The 25,550-nt window shown below is 37.8% G+C and overlaps 1 protein-coding gene and 1 pseudogene across 2 annotated transcripts in view; one reads left to right on the forward strand and one right to left on the reverse strand.

Annotated features, from left to right (window-relative positions):
* Window positions 1-25,550, reverse strand: part of BTBD10 (BTB domain containing 10) — a 91,504-nt gene that overhangs the window by 60,969 nt on the left and 4,985 nt on the right. The window contains exon 2 of one of the 2 annotated variants that reach the window (XM_036764580.1): window positions 165-322. The exons of the other annotated variant lie outside the window; for it this stretch is intronic. Within the exon in view, the coding sequence (XP_036620475.1) occupies window positions 165-265 (101 nt within the window). The 5' untranslated portion in view covers window positions 266-322. The remainder of the gene's footprint in view (window positions 1-164; window positions 323-25,550) is intronic. 2 annotated transcript variants of the gene reach the window in all.
* Window positions 20,061-20,380, forward strand: LOC118854234 (annotated as a pseudogene).

Consider the following 25,550-nt stretch of genomic DNA (forward strand, 5'->3'; position numbering starts at 1 on the left):
ATACAAATCCTAATAGAAATACTGAAATTATCTCAGTGAAAATACTACTTCTGCCTTGCATTTGTAACATCCTATTCCTCTAGTAAGGATACTACAACCAAATGTAGTCTTCATAATCAATTTTATCACAGCTTTGACATGTGAAGTATATATTTTCCACCTACCTTGAGTGTTTATACAGTTTACGAGGTCTATTATGCAATTTCCGATCCCAATTCTCTGGATCACTGGAGTTACTGTCATAAGGATGAAGGCGTCCTGCCATCCCACTTCAAGCTTCCTCACACTACAGCTCTGAAAGCACACATGTAGCACCCACAACCTACATAAGAGAGTAGTGTGCACCTTTAAGTCTAATTCCATGAAGAGGAAAACAAACAGAATTTTAAAATATCTTTTCAGAAGTATGTTTTTAAAAGGCCAACAGTCAAGATTATAAAAACCAATACGCACACCATAATAAAGACAAAATATGCATCATGTATCATTTAAAGATTTTTCACTAAGCTCCCAACTGTTTTCCTTTTATTATTCACATTTAATATGGTATCATTTAGTATGCATGTTCACATTTTAACTTAGTAGAACCTAATTATTTCTACACCTTCAAATAGTAGCATTATCAACATAGCAAAAACTTTTTTGGAAGATGAGATTTCATATAAATAAATGTCATCTAACATGAAAACAGATGCCCCAATCTGGAAGGGAAAACATTCTGCAATGTGTATGAAGCATCATTGTGAGAAACCATTTACAACTTGGACTGTTTATTTGACCCTCCCAAAAAAAGGCCACCTAAAAATACACACAAAGAATTTACCTGGATTTCTAGTGATAGGAATATTTATTAGGGAGTATTTTGTTTTAGTCTGGACCTATGATTTCATTCATATAGGGAAATCCTAATGAAGAAATTCCCCCGAGCAAGAAAAATCATTAATTCTGCCACTTTGTGCTCTTATGAACATTGCCTGGGGCACTGTACTGGAAGACTACTCACTAGGTATGTGTCAGATGTGGCACTTGAATCTAGCTCTTAGTGAATCCAGGGTCAGTTCTGCATCCACGGTCTCCCTTCAATGTTGGAAGGGGAAGTAAAAGTCAACATAACAGGAAAAAAATTCACTAATGAATCAATTATAAGATTAACTCCCAATCAAACTGCCATCCTTGCTTTACATTAGCTACTATTCTTGCCCATTAACACCAAGGTCTTCATTGTAAGTCAGCAGTTAACTGTAGGCAGGAATTCCAAAAAGGAATGATTTAGATATCAAAGGAGTAAAAGAATCCCTGAAGAAAACTGAGGGATCCTCAAATATTTTTCCAAACATGATCATGCTTCCAAAGTCAAAAGTAGAGGATGTTATTTCATGGCATATAATTTTATTAGAAGTACTACCAACAACAACAAAATCTGAATTCATTTATAAAAATCAAAACTTCATTCCATTTGTTCCTAGTACACAGATACAATTATAACCTAAATTTTGCTAAAGATAAAATAAATAAAATAAATTTATCAAGATAGAGTTCCAAACAAAGCTTTTTCCTTCCATCATTTAGTATGAAATGTTGATCCTTATTCTAAAGTGATTCACTTTATATGGACTTTTCCAGTACCAATTATCCTCAGATAATAACGACTTCCCATACTTAATGTGAGCAAAGGCCAAATTTGTAACAACAAAAATGTGTGGTGCTGTCATTCAAACAACCTAAAATATACCCCTTTCATAATTAACACAAAATGTTTTATTAATACTTCTGATATTCTTCATACCTCCATATTTTTATGAAGGTACGAGGAGTATACAATCCACTATTTCTCTTACTGGTAGCCTTCATTTTATAATTCTGTAAGAAACACTAATTCATTTTGCCTAACTTAAAATCTCAAAGACCCAATTAATATTCAGACTGGATGCTATCTGTTAGGCAATAGCATCTAAGAGACACTGAAGCTCAGCTTTTACAAATAACCTGATATAAGAATCATACCTTACTCTTTTCCTTCTCCACTTCCTAACTTCAACCTCCTTCCTGCCCAAGAGAAAATTCTGATAGATGGCACGTGCCCCCAACCCCAACACACACACCCATCTCTTGAACCAGAACAAGATCAAATCAATGCTACCACTGTCCCTAGATGGAGTGTGCCAATCTACTTCCCTACAATACTATTTACCATCTTAGTTACATCATAATGTCCCTCCCCTCCCTGGCCATCACCCCTTTTGGCACTATGTAGTCTCTCTCTCATAATATACATAATATAAGGCCCTTGGGGACAGGAGTCTTTGCTTTTTGTTTAGTATCTCCATCTTTTAGCATAGTACTAACATAATAAATATAATAAAGATAGTTAATACTTAACATATACTTGTCATCTATAAATTTGTTTATCATAGATTTAAAGCTGGAAGAATTTTAGACTGGTGAAGAAGAGAAAGATCATACAGTCATTATTTGTATCTCTCCCCCACCTCGACTTCTTCAGCAGTTTGACAAAACCTATGGATCCTTTCTCAGATTTTTTTTTTTTAGTAACTGAATGAAATGTTTAATTTTAGTTAGAACCTAATGAAAATAAATGGCATTTTTTTCCATCCACATTCATGGACCCCCTGAAATCCATCCAGACTCCTTGGGGGGAGGGAGGAGGGTTTGGGGTAGTATAGACACCAGGTTAAGAACCTTTGATGTAGCAGACCAAACGCTTCAAGTTATTGTGAAGAAAGTAAAGCCCAAAGAAGTGATTAAATATCATGAACTAAAATGATGACAGGGTCAAGATCAGAAGGAAGATTTAGGTAGATTAAATCCCTTTAAGTAAGGGACTCAGCTGTCTTTTACTTAATTCACAGAACCTTGCATCCAGCGTCTATGCTTAACAGCAGTTGAACTGAATTCCAACTCCTAGCTATAGGGCACTTCCCACTTCACCTTTCATTCCATTTTTGCACTGATATAAAAGCCAAGAATAAACCTTAGAAAGTACAACAAACACACAGAAGTGCAACCAACAGCACATCTGATAAAACCATGGGATCACAAAAGAGAACTTTGAGGTCCCTTAATTCAATGCCTTCATTTTATAAACAAGGAAATAAGGTCCAGACAGATTGGCAGGCCTTATTCGTTACCAAAAGGCTTCAATTTAGCATACCAAAGGATTGTTTTTCTATGGGGAAATATTTTCAAATTTATAGCAGAAGTCAAAGAGTACATTCTATATTCTCTATCCCTCAAATTGTCCTTAAAAACTATTCCACAATGCAAATAAGGGCCACCTATACTTACATGTCTATTTTTGTTGTTTTCAATTTACATAGGGCTTTCTGTACCAAAAAGCCTGGAGTATGACATAGAGAATTCGAAATAAGGAACATTTAAATGTCACAGGTATAAAAATAAAGTTAGCAAAGGAATAAAAATAGATGAACAGGAAAGAAATGAGTAGAAGGAATAGCAAATGTTATCTCTGATAACTCAATTGTAATTCAAACTTAAGTCCCTGTCACACACAGATAATTCATCCAATGCTCCAAGGATGAGAAATACTGTTTCTACTGGGGAAAAAAAAAAAAACCTTTCCAAATGGTCACACATGCCAAACAACAAATATAAAAACCAAATGAAAGGGGAAAAGTTTTAGGTTACAATTGGTCCAACAGAAATAAGAAAAAAGGGTCCACATACAACTTAAGGCTGCAAATATATTCTTTCAGTTCATTAGACAGAGTACTTAAACTTGTAGGTCATAAAATAATTCTGTAAGGTACTTGCACTCGAAAGTTCACTATCTAGCCTCTATGATAAACAAAAAAAAATAAATTAGAATTCTTTGACCAGAATTGCTGTTACAACTGGAAAACAGTTCAGCAGAAACTGAGTTTATATCAGTATGCTATACCATATCATAGCAAGCTCAAAATGGATACAAAATCCTCATCATAAAAGGGGGAGCCATAAAAAAATTAGAGCAAGATCTAGTATCTGTTATTATCATGATTAGGTGGAGAGTTCTTAACCAAAGCATACACAACTTGTACAAAAGGTAAACCAAATTTATTTCAATTACAGGAAATTGTAAAGTGTATGAGCAAAATCAATGTAGTTAAAAGAAGAGTTGTCACTTGGGGGAAAATATCTGCATCAAATATCTCTGGCGAGAGTTTAATATTTAAGATACATACAGATAGGAGAAATAGAAAAATAAGCCATTCTCCAACCAGTGAATAAACAAAAAACATGAAGTTTTCATAAGAATTTCAATCTATCAGCAATCATAAGACTACTGTTAATAACCAATAAGAGATGCAAATCAAAATAGCTGAGTTTCTACCTTATTCACAAAACTAGCAAATGAAATAATAATAACAATAGTAATAGCATTTATATAGAAATGTAAGGTTTGCAAAGTGCTTACTAATACCTCATTTTATCTTCACGGCACCTGGGAGGCAGGTACTATTATTATGCCTATTTTACAACATAGGACACTAACTTTGCCTGGGGTCACACAGCCATCTACAGAAGGCAGGATTTAAACCCAGGTCTTCTTCACTACAAGTCCACAAGTCCATCCACCAGCAACAGATCCTTAATGTTGCTGGAGGGGTGCAAAAGCTAGGAACTAGTCTAACCATTCTTGAAAACAAGAAAGAAAAACTTTACACTTACCTATTACTTATGTGTAAGAGATTTAAGAATACATAAATTAGTGCCATTGTTTCAGATTTCATTTGTACATGGTTCACTGAAAATACAGGTAATTCTTCTAATTCTATAGATAATCAAAGCCCTAAACATATTTGAAAAAAATCTCCTTTACTCATGAGGGCATTAAAAGAAGAATCCCTCATTTCCACATTTGGAAAAATGTTTATAAAGTTAAAATTAAGATGACAAATGTTCCTCAAGTTAAACTTCAAAATGCTATGATAAAAAACTCATGCCATTCCCATAAAAAAAAAACTATTTAAATGTTTAAAATTTTAAAAATAAGCCACCTACAAGGAAAATGAGAAGCTTCGTTAGCTATCATAGAGAAATAGATTAGTTGAAGTAGATTTTTAGGTTAAAATACCACTTTGTCACATTTTGACTGTTTTTGATTTTATAGTTAGGTAATGTACATTACAAACCACATACTGGCCCAACAAGCAAATGATGATGCTTACTTAATTAATGCTTATAAATATCAGTTAAGATAGCTTTCAATATTATCCTTCTTCACCCCATATTAAATTCATGGTACTATAACATCACTGAAATTCAATTCAAGTATTTATGAAGTACCTACTATTTACTTAAGGTGAGGTGATATGTGCTGGCGTTACAAAGATGAAAAAATGACTTATTTGTAAACCTAAAAAGTAGCTGAGGGAATACTTAAGATATACAAACAAGAATAATACAAGTTGGGCTATGAGAAAGACGAAGGAGAGGTCCAGAAAAATGCCAACGATGAGAAAGACAAAGGAGAGGTCCGGAAAAATGCCAACGAAAATTTGGGAATGGAGACATCATTTCTAGGTTGTGGATAGGAAGTGGTATTTTTGAAGTTTTCCTGAAAAAAGTGGCACTGAGTCAGGCCTTTGGGGGAGATCCAAGCTTGAACAGGCAGAGATGTAGAAGAATATGGTTTTACATCCTGAGGACCTATGTGAATACAGAGGATGAAGGAGATGGCATGACTGGGTTACAGAAGTTTATCTTACTGCCAAAGGATAACCAATGACAGTTCCTGAATATCAAGAAAAAAAAAATACACACACACACACACACACATATATTTATATACACACATACATACCAGGAAAATTATACTGATGGCTTTGTGATTGATGGATTAGAATGGGAAGAGACTGGAGGGAGAATAAGAGTTAGGAGGCTTCTAATAATAATAACACATCCGACATCTTTATAGAGCTTTAAAGTTTTGCAAAGCACTTTAAGTGTATTTTCTCATTTCGTCCTTACAACCTTTAACAAATGAAAAAAACTGAGGATCTGAGAGGCTGAGGGACTGACCAAGGTCACATAGAGAGTAAGGAGCAAAGGCAACTTTTGAACCTGACCCCAAGATAAGTACCCTTGCTATTATACCACACTGCCTCAATATCATAAGCAAGAAGTGATGAGGGGCAAGTACACAAACATGCTAAACCAACCTCCCAGAATTCTGAGTTTCCACAACTTAGTAACTGTATTTCTTCTACCACCAAGAAAAAGTGATCTAACAAGTTCTTTTATATAAATTGTATATAATGATTGAGTCCACTTACATATTTTTCCAAATTATCTCCCCAAATTCCAAGAACAGGACAACCAGGGTGGATTTGTTGTGGTGGTATCAGTTTCTGAAAAATGTCCTAGTCCCTTTCACAAGCAATAACTCCACCAAAATCCTTTGTCCCATGATTAGGCCCTCTATATTCCAACAGTAGATACAACAGGTAAACTACCCAGGGTCCACATGGAGCCACAGCCCAATGTCCGGGTCCAAAGGATTCAGTTGTCAATTCAACTCAACATACATAACAACAAGATGCGAGACTTACTGTTCTTTCCCAATAGCTTCAGGCAAAAAAAAAATGACAAATTTGTTTCTTTTTCTACAATAGCTATTATAATAAATAAATATTTTATAAACATAGAAATTATTTTTGTTGGATCTAAGGAAAATATAACTGATCTGCCACAAGACTGAAAACTTGAGTTCAAATCCTGCCACAGATATTAAGAAACTGTGTGATCCTGGACAAGTCATTTAACTTTTCTTAGCTTCAGTTTCCTTATCTGTAAAATTGGGATAATAATATCACCTACCACACTGGGTGGTGTTGAGGTTCACTTTGCAATATAAAGAATTATGTAAATGTTGATTATTAGTATTACTACTGTTATTATAACAGACTACGCACTGAGGAAAAAACACAGGACTTTTGAAAGTTCCACTCCCTATTCTGCCATTTATTTGCTATGTGATTTGGGGAGTGTCACTTCATGTCTCTGGATCTTTCACTATTTTCTGCGCACATAACCACAATTGTTTCTACAGGTCATTATTAAAGGAATAACTGTTTAATAGACCACATGGGCTTTTCAGAGAGAAAGATAAAATAAGACTAAACTATGTGATTTCTCACAACTGTCATTTGTACCTGTCTTTTAGACAGCCAAGCCTACTAAAAGTTATGGTTTTAAAATAAGCATGCAGGGACATTAATGCACTGATGGTGGAGCTGTGAACTGGTCCAGCCATTCTGCAAAGCAATTTGGAACTATGCCCCAAAATTTATTAAATCGTTCATGCCCTTTGACTCAGCAATACTACTTTTGTAGGCTTATACCTGCAAAAAGATGAATGAGGAAAAGGATCCATATGTACAAAACTATTTGTAGCAGCTCTTTTTGTGATGACAAAGAACTAGAAAGGGTCATAAATTGAGGAAGGACTGAACAAATTATGGTTATATGAGTATAATAGGTTAATAGATTGTAAAAAATGGCTAAAAAGACAGAATCTGAGAAACCTAGGTAGACTCAGGAATGCAGAACCAGGAGAATTTACATAACACTGTTGGAGACAAACAACTTTAAAAGATCTCTGAGCAACACAATGATCAATCGTGATGCCATAAGACCAATGAAGTACACTACTCACCTCCTGACAAAGAGGTGATGGATTTAGGATACAAAATGATACAGTTTTTGGACACAGCCAATGTGAGCGTTTGTTTGCTTGACCATGTGTATTTTTTATAAGTTTGTTTTTTTAATTTCCTCAAGTTGTGGGGTGGGGAATAGAAGCAAGAGGGAGAAAACAGATTTTTGTTAACTGAAAATTAATTTTACAATAAAATGAGTATGCAAACATACACATACAAAAATAAAAAAGGCAGGGGTGGGGAACCTGCGGCCTCAGGACCCCATGTGGTCCTTGGGTACAGCCTTTTAACTGAGTCCAAGATTTACAGAACAAATCCTTATATTACAGGGATTTGTTCGGTGAAGTTTGGATTCAGTCAAAGGGCAGCACTTGAGAACCTAGAGGGCCACATGTGGCCTTGAGGCCACACAGATTCCCCACCCCTGGTCTTGAGTATGGCTTTAGTGCTAGTTTCTTGATAGTTATTTCAAATGTTTAGAAGCCATTTTCCCTATATTTCCCTTCCTGGCAATATTACAGAAAGTAAAAGTCGCAAAAAGTCTGAAATGTTACCGTATTTTTAAATTTTTTTTACATATTCTTTATAAATAAGAAATAGCTGTAGCTTTCATCTTTGCAAAATTTTAAAAGAAATTTTAAATTGAGAGATACTTCAGAAAACAAATATAATATTCACCACATTTGAAGCAGATATTAATAAAAGCACCAAGAAGTAGATCCTATGAAATTCAATAGGTAATTCAGAAATTTAAGGAATACGTTAGCCATTTGGAGTTAAAGAAAAAAGGCTAAAAAGGCTATATTAAAAGATCTCTTGTGCCTCAAGAAGAAGAAAATAATCAGATAGGGCTTGTGGGCTCACTAAAGGCAAGCAATAAGAGAAAATTTTCCCTCCACACTTGTCGCACCCTTATTTTAAAGATACTTATGACGCCCCCTTTATTTTAATAATGAGGAAACAGGTTCGCAGAAGTTAAAAGACTCGTATTAGGATTGCTCTTTAAAATAATATTTGTATAGGGTACCCCAAAATTCTTAGTGCCCTGTTATGCTATTAAAGCTTAAAACTTCTGAGACTTTGGGGATACTCTTGTATTATTTCATTTATACATAAAGAACTAGAAAATAAATGTATCACATGATAGGTGAAGACCTGGCCTTAGAATCAAGAAGACCTGAGTTCAGCATCAGCACCCCCCCCCCCCGCCCCCACCCCTGCTTAATTTCTCAGCTGAGCATTACCATGCAACTCTAAGATGATAAGAAGCAGAGGAAGCGCTGATCTGCAGTGGGTGCAGTGGCAGTTGTTTCCTCATCCAGGAGTTCCTATATAAACAAAATCATGGAGCCAGTCCCTAACCCTAGAGAACAAATTTAGTTGAACATTTGATAGATGAATGGATGGATGTAACTTTATTTAAAAAAACAAACACATTTACAAGATTTCAGAGTTTGAAGGAACTTGAGGGCCACCTAATCCAACATATACCTGCATAAGAATCTTTTCTATGATAAAAGTCTCTTTTACCAAGACATGCAGTAAAGTAAAATCCTTTTTTACTTCCTCAAGTAGTCCACTCCAATTTTGCATAACTCCACTGGAAGATTTTTCTTGACATCAAGGCTAAATTTGGTTCTAATTTCTACACGATACTCCTCCTACTTTTGCCTTCTGAGGCCAAGTAGAATAAGGCTTATTTATCATCCTTCCACATGACAGCTCTTCAACTATCTGAAAACTAATCACTCCCCCTCATCCCAAAGTCAATCAATCAGCAAGCTTTTATTTTGTGCCTACTATGCACTAGGCTGAGAATACAAAGACAAAGACAAAACAGCCCCTGCCCTCCCAGGAGCTTACTTTATGGGGGGGGGGGGGGGGGGACGACGACACACAAGTACACACTTAAGTGAGGGGGGAGGGAAAAGGAGAGGTGAGAGAATCCCAAGTAGAAAGTACTCATGCAAGAGGGGACACTGAACTGAACTTTTTGAAGGAAATAAGGGTGAGAGATGGAGGTAAGAAGTGAATGCATTGGGGGTACAGGGGTGGAAAAGAAGACAGCTGAGGACCTCCCCATTAAACATCTCTAGTTCCTTCAACCAATCCTTATATGACATAATTTTGAGACCCTTCACCATCTCTGGACACTCTTCAAGCTTAAGAACAAGCTTTTGGGGCCCTGAGCCACAGTATTACAGATGAAGTCTGACCAAGGCAGAGTACAGCAGAAAAAAAAAAGAACAGCCTGAGGAGGTAGAAGGAGAGGAAGAGAAAGGAAAGTTAAGGAAAATTATCTCACATAATCAGGGAAGTCTATAGAAATATGAGACTTGAATCTAACTCTCATCTTAAATGGTCAAAGGAGGGAAAAATACATACACACAGTTGGGTATAGAAATACATTATATTCGTTGAAAGTAAGAGAGAAAGGAGAGAAGAGGGAAGGGAAAGTTAGAGAGAGGATAGATTAAGGATGGATTAAGGGAGGGATTAGTCCTCAGCAAAAACCTCCATCTAAGGATACACTAAAATACTTGTAGTTTTCTGAGGTGGCAAAGAATTGGAATCTGAGAATCATCAACTGCATAATGGTTAAACAAGCTACAAATGTAATGGAATTCTACTGGGCAATAAGAAAGATGAAGGAGATGGTTTCAGGGGAAAATGGGAAAATTTATATGAACTGACATAGAGTGAAAAGAACCAGGAAAACAATGTATATACTGACAATAATATAAAGACAAATCAACTATGAAAAACTTAGGCATTCTGATCAATGTAATCACTAACCTTGATTCCAAAAGACTAATGATCAGGGCAGCTAGGTGGCCAAGTGAGCAGAGCATCAGCCCTGAAGTCAGGAAGACCTGAGTTCAAATTTAGCACATGACACACTTACTAGTTGTGTGACCTTGGGCAAGTCACTCAACCCCAACTGCCCTGCCTTCCCCCCTCCAAAAAAAAATGGACTAATGGTCTAATGTGCTACCCACCTAGTTGTCAAAAAACATTTTATCAAGCATTTGTTATGTGCCAGGTACCATGATAAACACTGGGGATACAAAAAGAGGCACAAAATAGTCACTGACTTCAGGAAGCCCCCAACCTAATGAGGAGCTCACAATCCAATAGTGAGGTGAAGGACTCACAATATAAAATGAGACACAAATGTGTACACACAGGTAGACACACACTTACATACATATATATACAGGACATGGCCTTTGCAGAAATTTGTTTCTTTTGACTACAAACGTTTGTAATAAGCGTTTTCTTTTTCTTTCGTTCTCAATTGGAGAAAATGGGGGAGGAGAAATTTTGCTGACTGAAAAAAATAAAACTTAATTTTTAAAAACTTGATTTAATTTTAAGTTAAAAGTTTATTTTTAAATTTTACAGTAAGGATTTTTTTCCCCCAAACTCTGTCCACTTGAAACTATACAAATTCCTTAAGCACTTTCAAGGTCCTTTTTTGGTAGTCATTCTTCGTTCCTTTCAAAACTTTGTTGGCCAAAGCAGGAGAATGGCATGGCTTCAGTTTCACAAGCAAGAAATTTAAATCTATACAAAAAAAAAAAAATTGGCCATTTTTTCATGCTCACTGCCTACACAGAAAAATAAAATTATATTATAGCATAGGAAAGAAGGCATAAAAATGGCATTTTCCGAAGATCAATCTTTTCATGGATACATGGGAAAAAAAAGATGAGGCTGCCATTTGTCACTACCTCCTAGCAACAACGTCTAACCTACAGAAAATGTCTGGAAATAGCAATGAAACAAATGACAGTTTAGGGTTGGCAGGATTCCTCAAGATCTTGGTTCTGTTACTAGTTGTCCTAACTATACCATCCAGCCTCTCTTTTACAGATTTCTATAAATGCCTCTAGAGTGTCAAATGTCCCCAAGGCAGCTTAGTTACCTTACATAACTCTACTTCCAACTTCAATAAACATATTTCCTCCCCCTCTTCAAAACTCACCAATTCCTATCCCATTGTATCATGGGCCTGTCTTCATCTGATCAAGCTAAGGATAAACAGGCAAAATGACATACAAGACATGACTGGACTAGGTATTTGACTACGAAAGTCACTTCCTCTCTCTGATCTTGCTTCTCCGTCTGCAAAGTCAAGCAGTCAGAGTAGATAGACGTTCTTAACTTTATTTGTGTCATGAACAAAATAACATTTATAAATGCAAAGGTTTTCAAAAGAAACTAAGTGTATTGAAAGACAATCATCAAAACATTAAAATCAAGTGTCCACTTGACCCCAGGTTAAGAACACCTGAACTAGTGAGTCTCAGTGGTCCCTTGCAGATCTAAAATATTTGAGAAGCTTCCCCCTGCCTCTTCTAAGAGCTTTGGTATAGAGTGAAGGACAGCATGTGGAACCAGTGTAACAAAAGTAGCTAAACTTGTGTTTAACTTAAACTACAGGAAAAAAATTTCAAAGTGCTTAAAATTTTATCCCACAAAATTCAAATTTTAGGTTCAGTCTGTCTACAACTAAAGTGTTAAGAAACTTATAGTAGGAGTCCATCAAAATAGTGTTAAAAGGGCTTAGCATGGTCCTTTGTGGATAAGTATGCCTGTAAAAGCAATAATCTCCATCAGTACTATGAAACCTATTATGGAAACACTGGTGAGGAGAATATCTTAAATGGGAGCACTGTTTCTGAAGGCCCTAACAGGTAACCAAGAAAACAACCTGTCTCCAGTTAAGATTCTAAACTGAGGTTTAGGACAACATTACAAAAATCTGATTTTTTTTAACAGTTGAAACTATCAGATAACATGATGAAAGAAGCACATCAAAATTAAAACTTTCCTTTAGAAACTACTAAAGGTGGCAAGATTCTTAAGCTAAGGATGCTGATGACAATTAGAAAAGCAAGAGATTTCTGTGCTTTTCAATTACAGCGTTCTAACAATACAATACAACAATACAATAATTAACCTAGCAAAGAGACAGACATGCTATTAAAAAGTGAAACATTAACATTCTAATATGTCATCCAGTCAGTCAAGAAGCATTTATTAAGCACTTACTATGTGCCAAGAACTGTGCTAAATACTGGAGATACAAAGAAAGATAAAAAGATAATCCTAACTCTGGAGCTCACAGTCTAATGAGATGGACAAATGGAAACAACTACATACAAAAAGGCTATACACAGCTATATACAGGATAAATTGTTGCATTAGAATTAAGGGGGAACAGAAAAAGCTTCTAGCAGAAGGTGGGTATGTACAAAATAAATTTTTAAAATATTTTGGAAAGGAAAAGCATCCCTCACAAAGCAGGTGACTTTCTGGTTGAGATAAGGAAACAATCTAACGAAGACACAGGTGAAAGAGTACATTTGAAGCATTAGGGAAGGCATTTGCAAAGGACTGGGGATAGGATAAAAATACGTCATGTTTAAGGAACAATATAAGGCCAGTTTAGCTGGACTGAAGAAAGGGGTCAAGTTGTGAAGGGCTTCAAATGCACAAGCGAGTGCCTATCAATTCTAGAAGCAATAGGAAGCCACTAGAGTTTACTGAGCAGGGGACTGACATGGTCAGAGCTGTGCTTTAGGGAAGTTACTTCGGCAACTATGTAGAGCTGTGGAATCAAACTCATGAGCCCAAGTGCAGTAGCCAGAACCAGAATAAAATGTAATTGGGAAATGTTTAACAAAATAAAAAAAATACAACAGATATGTACATGACTTTCTAAGTCAACATGAGGCCCACAGAAAGCCTTTATATTTGAATCTGACACCAAATTTGTAGAGGATGGACTCTAGACAGGGGACAGACTGGAAGTAGAGAGACCAATTAGGAGGTTATTTCAATAGAATGGACAAGAAATAAGAAGGGGCTGAACTAGGGTGGTGGCTCTGTGAGTAGAGAAGATATGGATGCAAGAGATGGAGAGATAGAAAGGACAACTTTTGAAAACTGAGTATATGTCAGATCAACAGAAATGAGGAGTCAAAGCTGGGAACCTGGTGGCTAGAAAAATGATGGCATCCTTGACAAAAATAGTGAATCTTGGAAAAGAGATGAGTTTGTGTGAGGAAGATAATGGGTTATGTTTTGGATATACCGAATTTGTGATGACTATGGAAAGATCAGCTGAAAATGTTTAATAGACCTTTGGTGATGTGGGACCAAAGCATATAGAGATTTGGGAGTCATCTGCATAGAGATGACAACTGAACACATGGAAACTAATGAAGTCACCAAGTAAGTATAGAAGGGAAACAGAAGAGGATCTAAGAAAGCCCACACTAAATACTTCGAATGTAGTGGAAAGAGCACTGGCTTTGGAGTCAAGAGAACTCGGGTTCAAATCTCTCCTCTGATGCATACTATTTTTATGACCTTGCAGACAAATCTGGGTCTCAGTTTACTCACCTATAAAAAGGGGAGGGTTTGGAATAGATGGCCTCTGAATTCTCTTCCAGATCTAGGTCTACAATCTTCTAATTGATTACCTGATGTCTGATAAGTCCAAGCACAGATTCCTGGGGCATTCCAATGAAGACCTTCCTTAAACTGGCATCATGTGATTAATAATTATTCTTTGGGCCCAATCTCATCTTGCTGCCCTCTATTTTCTCCCCATGAAAAAACAAAAACAAGAAACCATGAGACTCCCAAATGCTTTGTTAAGACCTCAGTAAACCTATCAAAAAGAAATAAGGTACTTTGGGATGACCTAGTCTTCATAAAGTTAGCTCTTTATGTAAACCACTTCCCTCTTCTAGGTAACAACCAACACTTTAATGATGTGTTCTAGAATTTTGGTAGGAACCAAAGCTGAATTCACTGGGCTAGAGTTTCCAAATTCTCTTTTTTGAAAATCAAATCATTTATCCTTATCTAGTTTTAGGATACCTTTCCCATTCTCCAACATCTTTAATGTATTACTGAGAGTGGTGCAGCAATTACACCCACTAGTCCTTTCAAGAACACAAGTTCATCTTGTCCCTGTTACATGAGATATCATGACATTTTCAAGTACTATTCCAAATAACCTTCTTAATGACTAACTTTAAACCAAATTCTGAACTGCCACTCTGAAGAAATAATGCTCAAAGCCGATATTAAACTAAACCATCACTAGGGAAACAAACTGCTTCTTCCAAAAACACACCTTTTTACCCCTTTCTCAGTATATATTTTGTGTTCAACTAGAACACAAACTAAAAGCAACCTCCACTTATATTTATGGCATAAACTTAGGTGGCAATCTTAGAAGAACTGAAAACTTACAGACTCCCAGAACTAGCTCTGAAAACAGCTGCACAAAATACCTGACGCTTGGAACAGTGCCCCTTCCACCCTGAGAGTAGGAACCCAACTTTAACGTAAAATTAAAAGGCAAGAAACAGGCTGGATAAACCAGCAAACAACAAAAAAAGAAACTGACCACAGAAAGTTACTATGGTGACAGGGAAACTCAAAACACAAACTCAGAAGAAGATGAAGTCAAAACTGCTATAGCCAAAGCCTTAAAGAAAAAATGTGAATTGGTCTCAGGCCCAGAAAGAATTCCTGGAGGAGCTCGAAAAGGATTTTAAAAATCAAAACAGAGAGGCAGAAGAAAAATTGCAAAAAGAAATGAGGGCGATACAAGAAAATCATGAAAAACAAGTCAACAGCTTGGTAAAGAGGCACAAAAAAAAATACTGAAGAAAACAACACCTTAACAAACAGAACAGGCCAAATGGTAGGAGGCACAAAGATACACTGAAGAACTCCTTAAAAAGCAGAATTGGCCAAGTGGAAAAGGAGGTATAAAAATTCAATGAAAAAAATAACTCTCAGAAACTCCTCAGAGTTTTCAGATGAAGTAATCAAAACCATTTATATAGTTATACGAAAAAAAAATTGCTCTAAGTCACTATTTACTGGATTATGCAAATTAAAACAATTCTGAGGTACCAGAATGGCTAATACTACAGAAAAGGAAACTGACAAATGTTGGGAGGGGCTGTGGGAAAATTGAGACATTAATGCACTGCTGGTGGAGCTGTGAACTGATTCAACCATTCCTTAGAGCAATTTAGAACTATGCCCAAAAGGATATAAAAACTATGTATACCCTTTGACTTAGCTATACTAGGAGCTATACCAGGTCTGTATTCCAGCAGCTCTTTTTGCGGTAGCAAATAATTAGAAACTGAGGTGATGCCTATCAGTTGGCTGAAAAAGATGTGGTATGATTGTGATAGAATGACTACTGTGCTTCATTATAAAGATGCTCTCAAAAAAAAAAAAACCTGGAAAAACTTACATGAATTAATTAGTGAAATGAACAAACCAGAAGAACATGTATACAAGTAACAACAATATTGTACAATGATCAGCTGTGAATGACCTATCTATTCTCAGCAATAAAACAATCTAAGACAATTCTGAAGGACTTATGAAGAAAAATGCTATCCACCTCCAGAGAACAACTGATGGAGTCTGAATGAAGGTCAAAGCATACTTTTTTAACTTCATTTTGCTTGCTTGCTTTTTTGGTCTGTGTATTCTTTCACAATATGAAATGTTTTGTATGATTGCACATGTATAACCTATAGCAAATTGTTTACTTTCTCAATGAAGGGAGAAGGGAAGGAAAGAATTTGGAACTCAAAAAAAATTTTAATGTTAAAAATTGTTTTTACATGCAATTGGAAAAAATATAACTGGGAAATATTTAACAAAATAAAAATGTAATAATATATAATCATTAAATTTTAAAACTAAGTCCATATGCCCGGTCTCCCCGTCCCTACCTCCCTCTCAGAGATACTTATGTAGCCCCTGTTTCTACTTGAGTTTGACACCACTGATTTAAGTAAAGTGCTTTGTAAATCATCAGGCACAAAAAATTCTTTTTGAATCTAAAACAAAGGAGTTGGGCTAAATTACATCTGGAGTCTCTTTCAGCTCTGTGGTTCTAAGACTCTTATATTTTAAAATAATTCTCTTTTAAAAAAGAAAATGAGGTGTTTGCTTTAAAAAAAAAAAACAGAGAACCAAAATGAGTGCCCCAAAATCCATCTTCCATGCTAACATTCATCTTTCATTTTAAAATAATTTTGAATATACCAAATGACAAAGCAGAAGGTTTAATTACTGCTTCTTAAAATGTGAGAAAAATATCTAACTCTAGGAATATATTACAAAGGCACTTCACTTTTAGTCAAATTACAAATCAAGATGCCTTTTCACCATTAAGTTTAAAAATGTATATTTAAAGTGATATTTAACATGGTATGTAGGGAGAAAGTCCTTTAACCTGATTCTAGTCAAGACTTTTTGTTTCTATGAAAAATTTTGAAGTTATAATTTTTTATTCACTTGCAAAAAGTCTTGGTCACCAGTAAAGGTGGGTAGGAACACTTCTGAAAAAAGCAGAAGAACCCATTAGTCAATAAGCCACAAGAGAAACTTTAAAACACAATCTCCCATATACCTGACAGTCACTAGTAGATAACAGTATCTTACTGATTCCAACAGCACCTAACTTTCTATCTTAAATCTACTCTGATCAAGTATTTTTGTCTCTACATTAGCAAACATTTTAGGAGTAATAGTGGGTAACATTAACTCACCAAAAAGATATTCCAAACAGGAATGTATTCAAGTTTAACTGACCTTAGAAAACTATGATTCACAATTTTAATCATGCACTTCAATCAATGATTCACAATGACACACCTGCACTGCATCTAGAATAAAGGAAATTAACTCTCCAAAATAAATCACTCTAGCTGTGAATATAAAAATAAGTACCATGTAACCAGACAACCAGGCAACCAATCAGAAGAGACAAAAATCACATTTTTAAAAGCTAGTCTGGCCACTTAGTGATGAACTCTTTATCCACGACACCCCGTGGATATCAATTTGGAACCAAAAGAAAAGTTATCTCTACTGTCAAAAACCCCTATGGCATCTCACTAATCTTTAATCAGTAGGGTAGCTAGGTGGCACAGTGGATAAATACCCTGGACTTGGAGTCAGAGGACTTGAGTTCAAATACTGCCTTAGGCACTTACTAGCCATGTGACTATGGGCCTCAGTTCCCTCATAATAATAGCTCCTACCTCACAGCCTTGTACAGAGCTGGCAAAGAACTATATAAATGCCAACTATTATCATCATCACACAGAACTTTTCCATTTTTATGTTAAAGTTTCTATTCCTCTTGGTCCCATACTCATGGTTTATTTTCACTCTTATCCACGGGTTTCTCTTCTTTCTAGCTACAAAGAGCTTCCTCTCTTCTTAATACAACTAGCGCAATGGTCATTCACAAGCAAGAACACCAGAAGGACCATGCCATCCACAGAATAAAATGAAAAGGAACACATACAGCAGGTTATGAACAGAATCACAGCATTAAAAGGGTTAGAAGGGACCTCAACAATACTCTAGTCCAATCTATACACGACAGAGATTCCCACTATTAATATACCTAACAAGTGGTCATGTAGCTTCAGCCGGAAAGACTTCCAATGGAAGAGGAACCCCCCCTTCTCCCTACCTCTTGAGGAAATTCATTCCACTTTCAGACAGTTCATATACTTGGGAAGCTTTTTATGACATCAAGACTAAATTTGCCTTTTGCGGCATCCACCTATTGCTTGTGGTTCTCCTTTCTGGGGCCAAAGAGAACAAGCCAAATCCTTCCTTCACATGACAGACCTTTAAATATTTTTAGACAGTTAACCTATTCACTCGTCCCCGCCAACCCCAGGCCTTCTTAGACAGCAACATATAAACAATGGTGGAGAAGGCGAGAAGGAAAGGAGACAGGACGGGTTGATCACATAGTAAGGGTAATAGACGAAAGGTAAACAGTCGGAGTGCTCTGCCCCAGCACCCTCACCATGTCCAAAGAAACTGAAAAATATTTCCCAGTGACAAATTTATGGGAGGAAAAGTAAAAATCTGGTCAGTCACTAGCAATTACACTCTTACTATGTTCCAGGCACTCTGTAAGTTCTGGCAATAAAAACAAAAAAGTCTCTGACCTCAAGGAGTTTAAATTCTAATGGGGGAAAACTATACATAAAAGGAGAATGTGTGTGTGTCCCAAGGTAGGGACAAGGTAGCTGAGTCCAGAGAATGAGGGATGACTGGCTGGGCTGAAGCCTTTCCCAAAAATCGAGGTTTCAAGAACTCACCAGTGTGGAGCCTGGAGGAATCCAAGATTTGGTGACATATAAAACAAGTACACCACAGCCCACAAAGGAAAGTGGTGATCCATTCCACAGTGTTGTCTACTGTGTCAGCGACATTGTGGGGGTTCTGGGCAGCTTACTCCACCTCTCTGGACTCTAGCTTCCTTATCTCTAATAATGGTGTTGATCTACTTGGCACCTAGGGAGCCTTCCACTGCCCAAATGCATGATTCTGTGATCTAAAGTGGGTCTTAAAGATTGTAAAACGGTACCTAGGTATGAAAGGGAAATCAGACCTAAGAGAAGAATGGCACAAGAGAAGAATGCAGTATTAAATAACATTTAAATTAATAGGAAGAAAAGTAAAAACTACTACAGTTAGAAGGAAGCACAGAAAGAGGTTAGAAGGGGTAAAAAGCACCAAAAAAACCTCATAAAATGACAGACATTCTAAAGAGAGCTCCTAAAGCTTTGCAGATGTCATGTTACCAATCTATCTCTCCCCCATGTCTCTGGCTTACCCAATCAATAAGCATGCAATAATAATAATAGCAACTAACATTTATACAGTGCTTACTCAAATGTGCTAAGAACCATGCTAAGTATTTTGCAATTATTATCTCATTTTTCCCCACAATATAGGCGCTATATTATTATCCCCATTTTACAGTTGAGGAAACTGAGACAAACAAAGGTTAAGTGACTTGCCCAGGGTCACAGAGGTAGTGCCTGAGGTCCAATTTGAACTCAGGTGTTTCCAACTCCAGGCCCAGAACTCCATCCACTTCCCTACCTAGCTGTCCCATTTACTAAGCACCTATTACTTGTCAGGCATTGTGCTAAGCACTGGAGATAGAAAAGGAGGCAAAAGATAGTCCTCAAAGAGCTCGAAATCTAATGGGGAGACAATAAGCCAACAAATACATAAAAACAAGTTATAATATACAGGAACAGTGGGAAATAAAAAAGGAAAGGCAACAGGACTAAAAGAGGTTAGTAAAGGCTTCCTGGAAAAGGGATTTTAGTTGAGACTTGAAGGACACCAAGACAGACAAGAGGAGGGAAAGCATTCCAGGCATGGGGGACAGCCAGGGTGAATGCCTAGGAATGAGATTGAGAATCTAGTTCATAGAACTGCAAGGGGGTAGAGACATCCTGGAGCACGTGCGGCGGCGGCAGCAGGAGCAGGGTCATGGCTACGCCAAGCCTGGCGTGCCTGGGCAATGGGAAGTGGCCAGTGCTGAAATCCAAGAAGCCCCTGATACTGGCCACGAGCTCAGGGAAGCAACCTGTATAACGGAGATGTCCCTGATGATAGCTTGCTGGAAGCAGAATGAATTTAGCGACACAATTTGTTCCAAGGAGATCAAAAGACTTCTTTGACTGTGCTTCGAAGGCTGAGGCAGAGCGGAAGCAAAAGGCAAAACAGGAGTTGCTGGGCCTCTCCGGGAATTTGACTCCCAAGCAAACAAATTGTTGGGGAGGTTTCCTAATATATCCTACATTATCTGAAGGTGCTTTGTAGCTTTTTAAGGACTGGCCTCATGGAAGCAACTTGGTGGTGTTTGGACTGAGTGGCAGAGGACATGGTCTCACCCCTGTGGGGTTGTGATTTGGGTGAGAGTTCTGCTTTACTCTAATAAAATCTTTACAAGAGGAAGAAAAAAAAGAACTGCAAGGGGGCTGCCACTAGATCACAAAGTATATGGCAGCGATTACGATTTAAAATATAAGAAAGACTATGAAGGACTTTGAACACCAAACAGAAGATTTTGTATTTGACTCTCAAGGCAAAAACCACTGGAGTTTGACAAGTAGGGGGGTGATTAAACACAATCAGATCTATACGTTACTAAAATCATTTTGGCACCTGAATTGAGGAATGGAGCAGGATTAACTTAAGGCAGGTGGGCTAAGTGCAATAGTCCAAGTGTGAGGTACTGAGCACCTACATCAAGATGGTGACAGTATCAAAGGGGAGAAGGGGTTGTATTCAAGAGATGTTGCAAAGGTGAATTCATGACTATTCCCTTTAAGAAGTGATCTAGTCAGATTCTACTCAATCAACAAGTTATTCATTAAGCACCTTCTATGGTCCAGGCACTGTGCCAGGCCTAGGGATACAAATATAAAGAATGAAACAATTTCTACACTAAAGGAGCTTACAGTCTAATAGGGGAGACAAATGTACACATACATAGCACATGCATATATGTAAGATATAATAATAACAATAATACTACTTACATAGTCCTTACTATGTGCCAGATACAAAGGAAGGTTATATAGCTATATAAATACTACTATTATTATGGTGTTTGTCCTTCATTCTTGAAGAGGACCATGACACCAGGGAAATAATGACGTAACTTGCAGCTGACTGATTTGAGTGAAGGAGGGCTGCGCAAGGTCACCAGCCTCACTTTCTCCATCCAAAGCCTGATATTCACCACGACAACTGGAGATAGCCCAGGATACATTAGGAGACCCTGGCCTTTCCAGGCTAAGGTCTTTTCAGGTTCTCACTTTGAGTGAGGTAATGCCCATTCAGTGAATAGGTCTCTTTAAGAAGTCAATCAAGGGATGGCCCCTTTAATCAAAACTCAAAAAAAAAAAAATCAAACTAGGAGGAGAAGACCCTTGGGGTTCCTGCCCAAAAGAGAAACAGTTACTATTTAGTATTTACATTTACTCTGTGCTAGGCAAGCAGGGATCTGTTGTCCAATCTATGAGCTCCAGAGTGAGTTGGGTTTAAGGCCTGGTTTTTGGGGTTTGTTTTTTTTTTTTTTGTACAGAGGTTAAGTGACTTGCCCAAGGTCACACAGCTAGTAAATGTGTCAAGTGTCTGAGGGCATATTTGAACTCAGGTCCTCCTGACTCCAGGGCTGTTGCTCTACTCACTGCACCACCTAGCTGCCCCTAAGACTTGGTTTTTGAGAAAGAAAACTAGCCACTAAACCCTAAGTTAAGGAAGGCAGCCTTTGGCCATTGAAACGTACCTTCTACCTTCCTTTGGGCAAAGCACCCTCAGGTGAGGTGAGGAGAGAAGGGGAGGGGAGGAGAGGCTACTCACAGGTTGTTTGTCCTTTGTTCTTCAAAGAGGACCATGACAGGGAAATGATGACATGACTTGATACATAATGTAAAGTGAATAAACACAAACATACACAAAGTAGTTAAACACATATTCATTTGGGGGGGAAGGCACTAGCAATCTAAGGGGCTTGGGGGAGGGTCAGAAAAGGATGCTTGCAGAAGATGTTTGACCTATGGCTTAAAGGAAGAGAAGAGTTCTAAGAGAAGAAGATAGGCATTACAGAAATGTGAGGCATCCAGATAGGAGATGGTGTGTCTGGTATGAGGAACAACAAGAAAGGCAGTTTGACTAGATTACTTGGGTGGGGTGGGGGTGAGGGGGCAATATCCAATGACTAATCAGTCAATAAGCATTTAATAAGCACTTACTATGTGCCAGGTACAGTGATAAACACTTGAGATAAAAAGAAAGACAAAAGATAGTCCCTGCTCTTAAGAAGCTCAGCCTAATGGGAGAGATAAAACACAAACAACTATGTACAAACAAGTTATATACAAGATAAATCAGAAATAATCAAGAGAGAAGGTACTAGAATTAAGAGATCAGAAAACACTTCCTCTAGAAGGTAAGATTCTAGTTGGGACTTAAAGGAAACCAGGAGGTGGAGATGAGGGAAGAGAACATTCTAAATATGGGGAAGAGCTAGTGAAAATGCCCAGAATCAGGAAATGGAATTATTTTTCTCAAGTCAAATCAACAACCATTTATTAAGCACCTATTACTGTGCTAAGTCCTAGGGATACAAAGAAATGCAAAAAGAAAAAGCGCACGCGCGCACGCACACACACACACACCAGTCTCAGTTCTAAAGGAGCCCATAGTCTAATAGGAGAAACAAGAGCACCAACCACATATAGTAACAACTATCAGGAAAACAAATTGGAGAAAATCTCAGAGAGAAGGCATTAAGATTAAGGAGAATCAGAAAAAGCTTCTTGCAGGACTCTTCAGCAAACACCTGAAAAAAGCCCATGCAACTAGGAGGTAGGAATAAGGAGGGAGAGCACTCTCAGCATGGGAAACAGCCAATGAAAATGCCTGGAGTCAGGAAATGGGAGCGTCTTGTTTGAGGAATTATAAGGATGCCAGTATACTGGGCTGAAGAGTACATTGGGTAGGAGGAGGATTTGGGGAGAGGTAGTGGAAGAAAACCAGAAAGTTAAGAGAGAGCCACTGGAATTTATTGAATAGGGAGTAGGAAGGAGAGGGTACATGGTCAGACCTGTGCTTTAGGAAAATCAATTAGATAGCTTAGTGGAAGATGAATTGAAGTGGGGAGACGTTGGAGGACAGATGATCAGATCTTTCCTTCCTTATCTCCACCTCCTTGATTCATAGGCTTTCATTAATTGTTGTTGTTGATTGTCTTCAGTTGTGTCAGACTCTCACGATGCTATTTGAGGTTGTCTTGGCAAAGATACTAAGTAGTTGGCCAGGTCTTTCTTCAGTTCACTTTATAGATGAGGAAACTGAAGCAAAAAGGATTAAGTGACTTGCCCAGGGTCACATAGTTATTAAGTGTCTGAGGCCAGATTTGAACTCATGAAGATGAGTCTTCCTAACTCCAGGCAGGGCACTCTATCCACTGCACCACCTAGTTGCCCAATTCTGCTACTGTAATAGTCCCAACATAAGGTGATGAAAGCCTATACCAGGATGGTGGCAGTGTCAGAGGAGGGCATACATGAGAGATGTTATAAAGGTAAAATCAACAGAATTTGGCAACTGATTAGATATGGAAAGTGAAAGTGAAACTAAAATTAGTTGAGGAAGTCATCTAGGTGGGTTATTGGGAGGGTGGTGTCACCCTCAAAAGTAACAGAGAAGTTAATCAGGAGAAGTTAGTTAATAAAAAGAAAGAGATGCCCACAATAATGTCTGAGGATCGGGCAGCTAGGTGGTGCAGTTAGTAGAGCACCAGGCTCTGGAGTCAGGAGGACCTGAGTTCAAATCCAGCCTCAGACACTTGACACACTAGCTGTGGGACCTTGGGCAAGTCACTTAACCCCAATTGCCCTGCCTTCCCTCCCCCACCCCCCAAAAAGTTTGAGGATCAGCAAAGAGCCTGGTGTCATTGTTATCTAAGAGTATACTGTAGAGGAGAGGGCAGTTTATGAAGGGCCAGGAGGTTCCCATGCCTAGAATGCTCTCCCTCTTCTTCTCTGTCTTCTGGCTCCTCTGATTTCATTTAATTCCCAACTAAAATCCCATCTTCTAAAAGAAGCTTTTCCCAGCTCCTCTTAATTCTCCTGTCTTAATTATTTCCTATTAATCCTGTATATACGGCTTTCTTCCTCTTGGACCAAAGAGAACAAGGAGTAGGGGCAATGGAAGAAGGCTTAGGGGAGTTTTGAACGATTTTAAACACCAAAGATTTTATATCTGATCCTAAGATATAGAGAGTCATTGGAGTTTATGTGGACTTGGTCACTTTAAAGAAGAATATGCCTGTGTTCCACTTTCTGTCTATGCATGAGAATATATTTCAGGTCACTAAAACTGAGAAATGTGATGGAAATTTCTGAAATTTATCACCATCACCCTACTTCAAGTCCACATCCCTAATGAGAATAGGAGCTTCTGGAAAGCAAGTACTGTATCTGCCTTTCTCTGTATCCCCAGTGATTAGCACAGGTTGTTGTGTTCAGTCATGTCCAACTCTTTGTGCCCCAATCTTGGCAAAGATATTAGAGTGGTTTGCCATTTCCTTCTCCAGCTCACTTTACAGATGAGGAAACTGAGGTAAACAGGATTATGTAACTTGCTCAGGCTCACATAGCTAGTTCTGATGCCTGATTTGAACTCAAGTCTTCCTGACTCCAGGCCCAGCACTCTATGCACTTCACCACCTAGCTGGCCAGATTAGAACATAATATAAGAGCTTAACAAATGCTGCTAGATGACATTACTTAAGTCCCTTAACTGGCTCTCTGCCTTATGTCTCTCCCATTTATCTTCCAGATTGCTGCCAAATCGATAGCTCTTACCATATCACTGCCCTTCAAACACCAGCAAGTCCCTAATTACTTTAGAGTCAAATAAGATCATAGGCTCAAAGATCTAGAGAAGGAACAGAACTGAAAAGGCCATTAAGTTCAAGCCCCTCATTTTACAGATGAGGCACCTGAGGCCAGAAAGATTAAATGCCTTTCCTGGGGTCACAAAGATAACAAGGGTCTGAGATGAGATCTAGCCCCATATCTTCCTAACTCTAAGGCCAAGGCCCACACAGATAGCATCTCAACAATTTCTCTATTATTTAAAATCCTTCACAACTCCAATCAACCTTTACAGCCACACTACACATTGTAGCCCCCTTCTTCCTACATCTGATGGGCCAAATTGGCCACCTTGGAGCTCATCATACATGCTATTCCATCTCCCAACTCTGGGCTTCAATGTGCTCTCTCCTTACTGCTTTCTCTCAGAATTCCAAGTTTCCTGAAGCTCAAGTGCCATCATCTACATGAGGCCTTTCCTTCCTGACCCCCTTAGCTCAGTTTTCTAGGCCCTTCCCACAAAAAAAGAAAAACAATTACCCTGTACCTACTGATCTGAGTTTATGGTGCATCCTGTAACAGAACG

This window comes from Trichosurus vulpecula, chromosome 6 (assembly GCF_011100635.1).
Source record: "Trichosurus vulpecula isolate mTriVul1 chromosome 6, mTriVul1.pri, whole genome shotgun sequence".
NCBI lineage: Eukaryota > Metazoa > Chordata > Mammalia > Diprotodontia > Phalangeridae > Trichosurus > Trichosurus vulpecula.